Below are 11,123 nucleotides of genomic sequence, written 5' to 3'. Positions count from 1 at the left end.
TTGATAAGTTTCCTTCAGCTAAGGTTCATTAGGCTAGGGTTTTCAAGTCAAGGTTATACTTCTTTCCATCTTTACTAAAGACGAAAAGGTACTTTTTTTTTCAAAAATTTCGAGGAAGAGGACGTGGCCGTGGAGGTCGTGACAGTGGTTGAAGTGGTCGATGCAGCAACTTCGAGAGAGGACAGTCAAGCCAACAAAATTGGTGTGGCAGAGGACGTGGTCAAAGAGGTGGTCGGTCAAACTACTCCAACATCGAATGTTACAAGTGTAACAAACATGGTCATTATGCGAAGGATTGCAACTCATGCAAGTGCTATAACTGTGATAAAATGGGACATCTTGCAAAAGATTATCGAGTCGAAAAGAAGGTAGAAGAAATAATTAATCTAGCGTTACACACCCGGGCTAGTATTTCATTTTTTGGGCTTACTGATTTCATTGGATTATGCGCCTCATTTGTTTACACCTCCCTATTTTTGTTTCATTTTGGACCATGTTTTTATTTTTATTTTTTGTGTCTTACAAATTGTTTTTGTTATTTATTAATTTCTAATAAAAAATATATAAAAAAAATATATTTTAGTTAATTAGATTTTATTTTTTATATAAACAAATATCAAAAGTAATTGTTTTAAATACTTATTTCTTATTTAGAGTTTAATATTGAATTTTAGATTTCCTTTTGTTAATTTTTTTTCAAGACCTTTCATAATTTTGCATTATCTTTCTTCATCTTCTTCTTATGAGTGCATGTCTTGAGAAGTTTATTGTGTGGAGGTTATGGTCTTACGATTTCTCTAATGAACCATCAAAGTGAAGTCTCATGATGATTAGGAGAATTCTTTTTCACTTGTGATCTTGTTGATGTCATCTCTTATCCATCTCCATCTTCTTCTCTTTATATTGACTTATGTTGTTTGTTTTAAGAGAATGATATCTATCATTTCTCTAGCAAATATGGTACATAAACGTTATTGATCGACCTCATAAATGCTACTTCTATATAAGTACATCTACAATCGCTTAACATAGCACTAAATTTATCCCGAATTGGATTACTAACTCTAACACTAACAATTAACCATATTATTGTACTAACTTTTACTTTAACGCAATTTACTATTCCGCACTTTATTATTCTGCACTTTACTTTTCTACCCTTTATTTTATGCCATTTATCATTCATAGCATTTTATCTTTAAATCCCTTTTCTTTTGCTCATTTGAGCATTTATTTTCTCTTTGCTCACTCGAGCTTTTATTTTGTTTATTTGTTAAAAGACACTTAATAAAGAAAACCCTAAAAAACTTAATGATGGACTTTGGACTATGACTACTATCCTTTGCTCAAGGAGTTGGACCTTTGGACTTAGGACTAGAACCTTGACTTGGAACCTTCATCTGATACCAATGTATATGAGACTTTGGAATTTTTATCTGTTGGTGGTTTTGTCAGGTTGTCTTGTCTGTGTGCAGGTTTATTGATTTGAAACTTTGAAAGTTCATCTGATACAAGTTCATCTAGGGCAAATTCAATATTCATCTGATACATGCTTAAGTCGATTGTTATTTTGAACTTATGGCTATTTGGTTATTCATCTGCTCAAGTGCTTTTTCCCATCTGGTATTATGCTTTGAGGTTAATCCAAAGGAAAGAAATGCTTATGTTGACTCCATGTCAAGTGTTGGCTTCTTTGTTGGTTAGATTGTTCTTGTCCTTAGCTTTTACTTTATGCTTTAGGATAGTCTCTTCATCTCTTACCCATTTTCTTAAATTTTCAAAATTTTCTCCCTCATTTTCAAAATCTTCTCTGTTTTCAAACTTAAACTCTTTTTGCAATAAGCCTTGGCTTTTGTCAAGTGATCATAAACCTCATTCAAATATTTTGTCATTTAGCTTTTCATTTTAAAACTTTTTCTCAAAGATTAGGAATGAGAAATTATCATAGTTAAGATGTAATTCTCCTATCTTCATGATATTGATTGACATGGTGTTGATTCTTTTTCACTTGAAAGAGCTAGTGGCATACTTGTTGATTTCTATCCAAGTTAGAACCCTTCTTTCACTTATGATGCAAAGATCTATCTGTTCTCATGTTTATGAGTGATGGTTAAATTTTCTCACCTAAGATGACAAAGTGCCTTTTCATTTAAAAAATAAACCATCATGTTTCTTTGTGATCAGAACTACAAATTCCCCGACTTCTCCATTGCACCGATGAGGTATGTAGGCACAAGATGGATGTCTTGCCGAGCATAAATTAAAATCATAAAAATGTTTTTTGCTCACCCCATCAATCTTTTGCACACAACTCTTTTGTTTTAACACAAATTTTCAAAAAGGTTCATGTGGAGTACCACAGATCTGAGGGGTGCTAGTACCTTCCCCTTGCATAACCAACCCCCGTACCCTTTTCTATTTGTTTGATTAGTTTTGTTTTAAAACTTCATTGGGTTTTATTCGATCTTTTCTCATTCCTTTAGAAACAATAAACATCGGTGGCGACTCTTGCTTTTTTTGAGTTAAGTTAGTCAATAGCTTAATCTCAATTTTCCCGCCGCGATAGACTACTAAAAAATTATGGTTGAGGAGAGTGGAAGTAAATGAGAATTCCGAGCTAGTGGTGAGAACTACCCAGGGTGTGGTTGTAGTAATCCTAGCTGTTTGGCTTTAACCAGAGACATTAGGAAGTTGATAGCGGATCATGAGCTTGCTCGAGTGGCTCATACTTACAGAGAAGCAAATTTGTGTGCTAATGCCCTATCTAGTATGTGGTGTTTTGAAAAGACATATCGAGTCTTTAGTGAAGCTCCAACAGTTTTAAATGATCTGTTGAATTATGACAAAACTGGTGTTGTTACCTCTTTAAAGGTGTTTGTGTAGTTATCTTCCTTTTTTGAACTCGACCCTCTCTTTAATCATTTTTTTTTTAAAAATTGATTAAGATCTAATCACTTTCTCATTATCATATTTTCTATAAATTTTATCCACGCAATTTATTATCGCAAACCATTCTAAAAACTCTTCGAATTTACTTACATCCTTATTAATATTTTCAATTTCTGTAAAGAAAGTATTTATTTTATTACTTTGAGTTAGTATATTTGTTAATAAAGTAATCAAATTATAATTTAAAAAATAATTTGAGATGTAATGTAATGTAATGTAGTATGACAATGAAGTAGTTGGCCGGTTTCTTTGGTTTTGAAGACAAGCACTTTGACACTCCAAAGTACTAACTAATACCTCTTGTTACCTCCGCCATAACTAAAACAAAACCATATACCTTAGTTGAATGCACACTTTCTTTCACCATTCCCATTCTCGCATTCTTCGCAATCCTTTTTCCCTCTCTACAATGTCTTCTTCTCTCACTCTTCCCTCCTTTTCCCCTATCTTCCCCACTCTCTCACCTCCAACCCTCTCTCTTCAAAACCACCACTTCCCTCGATCTAGGGTTTTCGCCAGCCTCTCCACCGGATCTCAGGCTTCCATCCATGACGCTTCCTTGGCTGATTATAAAGTCTCCAATGCCTTCCTCTTCCCCGGCCAGGTACATTTTCCTCTCTGCAATTTTGATTCAAATTGAAAAGGAAGGTGTTAAGTGTGTCAATTAAATTATTTGATTTCATGGGATTTTTCAGGGTGCGCAAGCTATTGGAATGGGAAAAGAAGCTCAGAATGTTCCTGCTGCTGCAATTTTGTACAAGAAGGCTAATGATATATTAGGGTAGTTAGTTACTAGCTAATAGTTATGACTTGATTTACAAGATTTTATGATTTGTATTAGATGTTGAGATTTTTTTTTTCTGATTTAGGTTTGATCTTCTTGATGTATGCATTAACGGGCCGAAGGAAAAGCTGAATTCGACGGTTATCAGTCAGGTATGCGTCGAGGCTTTTGTTATGTTTAGTATAATTAACAATCATGGTGATAATTTGATTTGTTCAAGGCTACAGTTATATATGAATCAATCAGATATTCTATGTTAAGTCACCAAAGGTTTTGTACACTGCTCTACAGTTATATTAATGTCAAAAGCAAGTAACTATTTTATGTGCATAAATGGTAAATGATAACGTTGTATGCCAGTGATTTGGACCCCATTTGTGAGTCATTGGTTCAATGTACCACAACAATGTTCTAGAGTTGGTTTGTGTTTAGAATAAGTGGTTAAGAAAATATCTGTTTAATAACTGGAAGTTGAATAGACTGAAATCACTTCTGGTGGACCACTTCAGGATTCAGATTCAAGTTCAAGTTCATAGAGTGATTTGTGCCTTAAGCTTATATACATTACCTAATTAGAAATATTATAGCGACAGCAACCAAACTTGTTATATTTGGTGGGGTTGACTACATGGATTATGATGTTTCAAGTTCCCTGATAGAGAATAAACCTTTAAATCTCTCTTGATGATTAAAAACTAGTTGCTTTCAACCACTTACCTTACAACAACCAAGCCTTAACCTTAAAGATGAAATATGAATCTAAGAGCTATAACCAAAGTCTAATCCCCCACCTAGACCATATTGCCTGCACTTGAACATTCCCTTCACTCCTCATCAGACTTTAGACCTCCCATGTAATCAATATTTTAAAACAGAATCGAGAAAAAGAATAAAGAGGCCAACATCTGTATGATAGTATATAATATAGGTCTTTTGTACACAAGAATGCAATACATGAATACATCACTTTGTTCTCCATGCAATACATCGAGAAAAAATGTCATATATGTAAGTCTGCCATCTAATTCTTTGCTTCTTCAGCCTGCCCTTTACGTCACCAGTCTTGCTGCTGTTGAGCTACTTCGTGCGCGTGAGGGAGGCGAGCAGATTATTGATTCTGTTGATGTTACATGTGGTTTGAGCCTAGGAGAATATACTGCTCTAGCATTTGCTGGGGCTTTCAGGTGAGTTGACTAAAGTAACTATTATTAATTACCATGTATTTTCTATTGCTTCCCACCTTCCCTTTTCATTTCCTCTAGTTTTCATTTTCCCCTCATTTATCAAGAATTATATAAAAAAAGTGCTATCTGTAATCACAAGTTCACAACATATGTGGCGCTTCTCTTACCATGAAATTTCTGTACTGTATGGTTGAGTTTCACCTATTTTTTGTTGATGGCTGTGGCATTAGGAAGACCAATTAGATATGTGTGAGTGACCCAACTATTTATTCTATTGGTTTTTTTCTATGTGAATAATTTAAGGTTTATATAGTTTAAATTACAACAGTCATTACTATCTAGTAAATGATTTTAGTGTTGGCAGTATACAACTATACCATCTATGTGAAGTTATGGCCATTTGCTTTCAGCTTGTAGCGTACGCCTAATGAAGAAGTATATTCTGTGTGTGGTTTTGCAGATATAAATTGCTTCACAGAAATGTCCTTTGAGTGTTTTCTTTCATAAAGTTCAACTTATTTCTTGATTTACATGCTCTTGACTCTTGTATTTAATTTGATTTGTAAGCTTTGAAGATGGACTGAAATTGGTGAAACTGAGGGGTGAAGCCATGCAGGTAATCTGTCGGAGTTGCTTTAGTTTCTAGTCTGACTTGCTTAGTTACACCACCAACGTCATTGGAAAGTAATTTGAATTCACATGAATACAGGATGCTTCTGATGCTGCTAGCAGTGCCATGGTTAGTGTGGTAGGGTTGGACTCAGAGAAGGTCCAGCAGTTGTGTGATGCAGCCAATCAGGAAGTGCCTGAAGCTGAGAAGGTTCAAATTGCAAATTTCTTATGTCCAGTAAGGTTCTCGCGGCTCTGGCTTTTAACAACCTCAGGCAAAATTTTATATCTAAAATTTCCGATAAATACCTTCTATGGAATTAATTGTTATATTTTGGTAGGGAAACTATGCTGTCTCTGGAGGTATAAAAGGAATAGAAGCGGTGGAAGCCAAAGCAAAATCTTTCAAGGCTCGAATGACTGTATGATATTTATTTCCCCCTAAACTTGTCTTTTTCACACCGCCTTTTGCAAAGTAGTAATGCCTTTTCTTCATGGTGGCAGGTGCGCCTAGCTGTTGCAGGCGCTTTCCATACTAGTTTTATGGAACCTGCTGTTTCAAGATTGGAAGCAGCATTGGCATCAACAGACATTAGAACCCCAAGAATACCAGTCATTTCCAATGTAAATGCTCAGCCACACACAGATCCTGACTCAATAAAGAAGATATTGGCTCGACAGGTAAGCTGGTGATACTTGTTTCTATCCTGTGGGTGTGGCTGTGGGCGTGAACGTGAAATAATTATACTTTTAATGCAATTGGCAGGTTACTTCCCCTGTTCAATGGGAAACAACAGTGAAGACTCTTCTATCCAAGGGGCTGAAGAAAGGCTATGAACTAGGACCCGGAAAGGTTGAAAATTTAGACAGCCTATATTAGCATTCTTGAACCTCAAATCGGAAATTTACTGACTTTTGTTTTTCTGTACTCTTCAGGTTATTGCCGGAATTGTCAAAAGAATGGACAAAGGTACTGAAATTGAAAACATAGGTGCTTAAGAAGGCTGCACACTTATGTAGCTTCCAAATTCCATTGCAAACTACTACAGTATTGCATATTTAATTTTCATGAGAAAATGCGCGTGAGCTAAATCAAAGACAGAAAGCATGAATGGAACTTGAAGCTTCTGTGAGCAAAGAACAGCTTCAGTCAGATTTGAATTCCAGTTTTGAAGTTAAATATATTTAGATACCATTATGAACCAGTTAGATCAGTGTTTGATATCATTGCTTAGAATTCCAGTTTATTTAATGTAATCTTATAAATGTTATACACCCTATCTACATGGCTGAGTTAATATCTACTACTTAATCTTTGTATCAATAAATTTTAGATGAAACAATTGGTGATTAGAAATTTGAAATGGCTTTTGAGAATAATTATTTTACATACGCTTTAGTCAAATTTATGCAATAGCATACTCAATCCTTATTGTCCCATTACACCAAATTTCTTACATTACTTAAAATTATATGAAAAACAAGCATAAATTACTAAAACTGAAATGAGATTAATAAATCAGTTTAAGCATCTTCTAAAAAATATTAATTTTGAAACGAGTAATAACAAGTTTAAAGAAGACAACTCATAATTGAAATGAAGAAGAAAAAAAAAAAAGAAGCATGAATTTGCATAACAAATTTTTTCTTCAAGTGTTTGATGATTGTCTCCGTCTCCGAATCTGATCAATCCAACGATCCTCCGGAACTTGCGAAGCCCATTGAGGAACCTCCCCGACAAACGAAATGCCACGCATCGCCTCCATCACCCTCGCCGTGTTCTCCGTCGTCAGCGGCGCGGCCCTTCTATTCTCATCTTCCCTCAACGCCCTCCGAATCTCATTTTCAAACACTTCTCCACTCCTTTCCTCCACCTCTTCCTCGTCGCTGCTTTTCTGTTCTACACCGTCGTTCAGATCCAGCATCGAGATCCCGTTCGCCGCTCCACCGTGCAGACCGTACCCGTTCGGAAGCTGCTGCAACTCAACGCCGTGCTCTCCGTCTGAGCTTCCGTCGTCGTCTACCGAAGATATCGGCTGGTAATATTCCAACGCGTCCTCTGAATTCGTGTCCGAATCACTTCCATGTCCGTTTTCTAGCAATAAAGAAAAAAAAAAAGGAATCAAATCATGAAGGAGTTAATAATAAAATTTTTTTTCAGAGAGAAAACAAAAATACCTTCGATAGAATCGATGGATGCACGATTCATTGCTGAGATATGAGAAAGTAAAGAACGAATATCAGAAATATGCAAGATCATGAAGAAATAAATACTTGTATTTTTAAAAAAAAAATTAAAATAATTATTATTGGGAAAAAATAATTTTGCACCAGCCGGGAATCGAACCCGGGTCTGTACCGTGGCAGGGTACTATTCTACCACTAGACCACTGGTGCTTGTTGTATAAAGTTTGACTTTTTGTATCTTTATTTAAATACTATATTTGGTTTGAGAAGAAAAATCATGATAAAGTTGATATTCATGGTAGTGTGTAAACAGTGAAGGATAGAGGGTGTTGGAATGGCAATTCCTATATTGAGGACTGCAATGATGATTTCTCAATCTCAACCACTTATTCAATATTCTATATCTGCTGTTGATGAAATTGCCAAGAGGAGGAAAAGGATAGTGTTCTCTTCTTCTCATTCTTCAGAACTTAACCCTGTAATTAGGTTAGAATACTCTTCATTTTTGTTTTTGAATCTTAATGCTTATTTGGGGTTTTATTAATAATGGGTTTTTGTTTAATTTTGATGAGGTTATAGGTCATCGGAGGTATCATTTTCTGTTGGGACTTGCCTTATTCCACATCCAAAAAAGGTAGTAATAGTTTTGTAATTTTATTTATTTATTTTTGGTGTATGTATCTATCACTTGCTCAATTTGTGGTGTTTGTGAAGGTTGAGAAAGGTGGGGAAGATGCTTTCTTTGTGAGCAACTATAATGGAGGAGTTATTGCTGTTGCTGATGGTGTTTCTGGGTAAGTTACTTTCTCAATAACTTCAATTTTATTGCTGTTATGCATCATATTGAGATATTGTTTTGGGATAATTTCTCTCAACATGTTTTTGTGTTTTATATTGCAGTTGGGCTGAAGAGGATGTAGATCCTTCATTATTCCCGCGCGAATTTATGGCTAATGCCTACAATTTTGTAGGAGATGAGGAGGTATCATAAATGTTTTTTCTATCTTCTCATTTTCAGCCATAAATCAATAGGAATGCTTATATGCGCTGTTTGCTAATAAAAATGTTGAATATTGGTGGATTTAGCAGGTGAATAATGATCCTCAAATTCTTATGAGGAAAGCACATGCTGCTACTTTCTCTACAGGCTCAGCTACTGTGTAAATTTATCACTTTTTTTGTTTATTTAGCATGCTGGTTTGAATTAAAAGAAAAAAACTGATATGCATTTTAATTTTGAACTATTCTACCATATTATATGCATCTGATGGATTTACTGTCTGCGATTCTGTGAAGCATCATTGCTATGTTGGAAAAGAATGGGAATCTGAAGATAGCTAATGTTGGTGATTGTGGGTTAAGAGTTATCCGTAATGGTAATATGTTGTGTTGAAAAAAGAGTTATTCAATCTTCCCTATGTATTTTTGCTCTGATTTTCCTTTCGTCTCTTAGCAAAAACACTCTGAATGTTGCGAACTTGAATTTCTGCGTTCCTTTTCCAGGTAATGTAACTTTTTCTACTTCTCCACAAGAACATTACTTTGACTGTCCATTCCAACTGAGCTCTGAGAGGGTTGGTCAAACATACCTTGATGCAATGGTAACGTTTAACAATTGCCGCTACTCTTGCCTGTATTTGTGTTTAAATAGCTTACTTGACTTGGGTGAAGGCCAAGATGTGTTAAAATAAATACACAATTTCTCAAAGGGGATACACCTGGATTTCACACCTGAGATAAACATAGTTCTATTATATTTTCCTTTATTAACCTTGACATGGAAACAGGTTAGTAATGTGGAGTTGATCGAAGGAGACATAATCGTCATGGGATCTGATGGGCTCTATGATAATGTTTTTGACCATGAAATTGCCCTAACCGTCGGTCGATACAAAGATGTTTCTGATGCTGGTATTGTCTTCCTTCGTGCTTTAGTCAGTTTGAGGAACTTAGATCGACCGTAGGACTTTCACCGATTCACAATTCATTTTGTTGCTAGCAAAGGCATTAGCTAACTTGGCAAGCAGTCATGCAATGGATTCAAAATTTGATTCTCCCTATTCATTGGAAGCCAGATCCAAGGTAAAGAAATAAGTTCATAGCTAGACTTCATTTGTTTTATAAAAAAGAGATCATATAAAATGATGCATTATTTTATAATTATCGTTTCGTTTTTGAAAATAACTTATTAATAGGGAAGTCACATTCTCAAGTTTAAAAGATTTGCAGTCATTGAACAAGTTGACAGTTGCACAAATGACTAAAAAATATTGTCTGCAACAAACACCAGAAAAGTTGAAAACACATTCTATATTTTTGAGTGTGCATAAAACCGATTCACAAATATATTAACCGTCCTTTTCTCTTTTGATGCATTGTTAACAATTTTCCAGGGATTTGAAGCTCCGCTGTGGAAGAAAATTCTTGGAATGAAGCTGACAGGTGTGGGCATAGAAAATTCTAAAATAACTTCTATTTTCTACCTATATGTTGCTGACTTTACTTTTTCTGTTGTAATCATCAGGTGGAAAACTTGATGATATTACTGTAATTGTTGGTCAGGTTGTAAGTTCATGAGATGATGCATAAAGAAAACAAGGTCTTGATTGATGAGATCACCAGAGCAAGAGTTTCCTCAAGTACATCGCGCCTATAAATTTTGGTGATGCTGTTAGACAAAAGTTATTAATTTTTCTTCACGAAATACTCCTATGTATGCATAGGGAAAAGGAGCTGTATAATATATTCATTGTAAGTTTTTTTTGTTTTGTTTATGAAATATTGTACATAAAACTTGTCTTTGATACACACTCAACTGTGATACATAACATGAGAATAAAGAGATAAGAGTCGCATGAATGAATACCATTGTAGAAACTTTTGATTGATATATGTAAATGGTGGGTGATTTGAAGTAACTGTGACGAAATGATGCACAATCGTCTAAACAGTTTTCTGCATGTGACTAATAAAGGATTACCGTGCAACAGCTCCACCTATGGTTGCAATTGTTTGCCGATCTCAAACTGGCATTTGATGACACACAGCTTTTCGTGATTCAAAACGAATTAGAGTAAACTCAGATATTAAAGATGAGGACCATATTACATGGTTAATGTTTTATGCACCTTCTGAGATGATGTTTGACTGTTGCAATTTGCAACCAGAGGCAAGTCTTTGATTATTCTATATCTGTTGAGACTTCATTACAATATTTTTAGCAAAACTACATATATTGTTGTACCTTGCTAGGAAAACTATTGTTGAAGTGCAATTATCTTGCAGGAGCTAGCATGCACATTCTCATACGTTGTGCTTTACATAATTGCAAAATTCTTTGGAACTGTGATATTAATATTCAGCATATCCATTGTTTTTAAGAGGTTATATCCATTGTTAGTGGAGCTTAA

General features: G+C 35.1%; 3 protein-coding genes and 1 non-coding gene across 6 annotated transcripts; 2 read left to right on the top strand and 2 right to left on the bottom strand.

The window, feature by feature from the left end:
* The first annotated feature begins 3,190 nt into the window (after positions 1-3,190).
* Positions 3,191-6,883, top strand: LOC131662125 (uncharacterized). Its single transcript, XM_058931820.1, has 10 exons — positions 3,191-3,553; positions 3,645-3,730; positions 3,819-3,885; positions 4,775-4,917; positions 5,485-5,533; positions 5,627-5,764; positions 5,868-5,948; positions 6,031-6,207; positions 6,293-6,379; positions 6,463-6,883. The coding sequence occupies exons 1-10, from the start codon at positions 3,296-3,298 to the stop codon at positions 6,523-6,525; spliced, it is 1,149 nt and encodes a 382-aa protein (XP_058787803.1). The 5' UTR covers positions 3,191-3,295; the 3' UTR covers positions 6,526-6,883.
* A 162-nt stretch (positions 6,884-7,045) lies between these two features.
* Positions 7,046-7,820, bottom strand: LOC131662126 (uncharacterized). The gene is made up of 2 exons (XM_058931821.1): positions 7,705-7,820; positions 7,046-7,621 (listed from the first exon to the last, which is right to left on the bottom strand). The coding sequence occupies exons 1-2, from the start codon at positions 7,784-7,786 to the stop codon at positions 7,176-7,178; spliced, it is 528 nt and encodes a 175-aa protein (XP_058787804.1). The 5' UTR covers positions 7,787-7,820; the 3' UTR covers positions 7,046-7,175.
* Positions 7,821-7,852: 32 nt separating this feature from the next.
* Positions 7,853-7,923, bottom strand: TRNAG-GCC (transfer RNA glycine (anticodon GCC)). Its single transcript has one exon. It is a non-coding gene; the product is annotated as a tRNA-Gly (tRNA).
* A 78-nt stretch (positions 7,924-8,001) lies between these two features.
* LOC131656262 (probable protein phosphatase 2C 26) lies at positions 8,002-10,631 on the top strand. 3 transcript variants are annotated; one of them, XR_009300043.1, is made up of 11 exons: positions 8,002-8,199; positions 8,293-8,347; positions 8,428-8,507; positions 8,614-8,695; positions 8,800-8,873; positions 9,010-9,089; positions 9,217-9,314; positions 9,501-9,624; positions 9,718-9,795; positions 10,107-10,155; positions 10,238-10,259. XR_009300043.1 is itself a non-coding variant. In XM_058926011.1 (11 exons), the coding sequence occupies exons 1-11, from the start codon at positions 8,048-8,050 to the stop codon at positions 10,288-10,290; spliced, it is 927 nt and encodes a 308-aa protein (XP_058781994.1). In that variant the 5' UTR covers positions 8,007-8,047; the 3' UTR covers positions 10,291-10,631. The 3 variants fall into 3 exon arrangements, 2 of the variants coding, with proteins under 2 accessions (XP_058781994.1, XP_058781993.1); XM_058926011.1 differs by having other exon boundaries at positions 8,007-8,199; positions 8,803-8,873; positions 9,713-9,795; positions 10,238-10,631; XM_058926010.1 differs by having other exon boundaries at positions 8,007-8,199; positions 9,713-9,795; positions 10,238-10,631.
* The last annotated feature ends 492 nt before the right edge of the window (positions 10,632-11,123 follow it).

This window comes from Vicia villosa, linkage group LG3 (assembly GCF_029867415.1).
Source record: "Vicia villosa cultivar HV-30 ecotype Madison, WI linkage group LG3, Vvil1.0, whole genome shotgun sequence".
Lineage (NCBI taxonomy): Eukaryota > Viridiplantae > Streptophyta > Magnoliopsida > Fabales > Fabaceae > Vicia > Vicia villosa.
This window is presented reverse-complemented; position numbering and strand designations above follow the sequence as displayed.

Coding starts and splice junctions, on each gene's coding strand:
- LOC131662125 (XM_058931820.1), top strand. CDS start 3,296: ATGCACACTTTCTTTCACCATTCCCATTCTCGCATTCTTCGCAATCCT. Junction 3,731..3,818: donor AAGGCTAATGATATATTAGG/GTAGTTAGTTAC, acceptor TTTCTGATTTAG/GTTTGATCTTCTTGATGTAT. Junction 6,380..6,462: donor ATGAACTAGGACCCGGAAAG/GTTGAAAATTTA, acceptor TGTACTCTTCAG/GTTATTGCCGGAATTGTCAA.
- LOC131656262 (XM_058926010.1), top strand. CDS start 8,048: ATGGCAATTCCTATATTGAGGACTGCAATGATGATTTCTCAATCTCAA. Junction 8,696..8,799: donor ATTTTGTAGGAGATGAGGAG/GTATCATAAATG, acceptor TGGTGGATTTAG/CAGGTGAATAATGATCCTCA. Junction 9,090..9,216: donor GTTAAGAGTTATCCGTAATG/GTAATATGTTGT, acceptor TTCCTTTTCCAG/GTAATGTAACTTTTTCTACT.
- LOC131662126 (XM_058931821.1), bottom strand. CDS start 7,786: ATGATCTTGCATATTTCTGATATTCGTTCTTTACTTTCTCATATCTCA. Junction 7,622..7,704: donor ATCCATCGATTCTATCGAAG/GTATTTTTGTTT, acceptor CTTTATTGCTAG/AAAACGGACATGGAAGTGAT.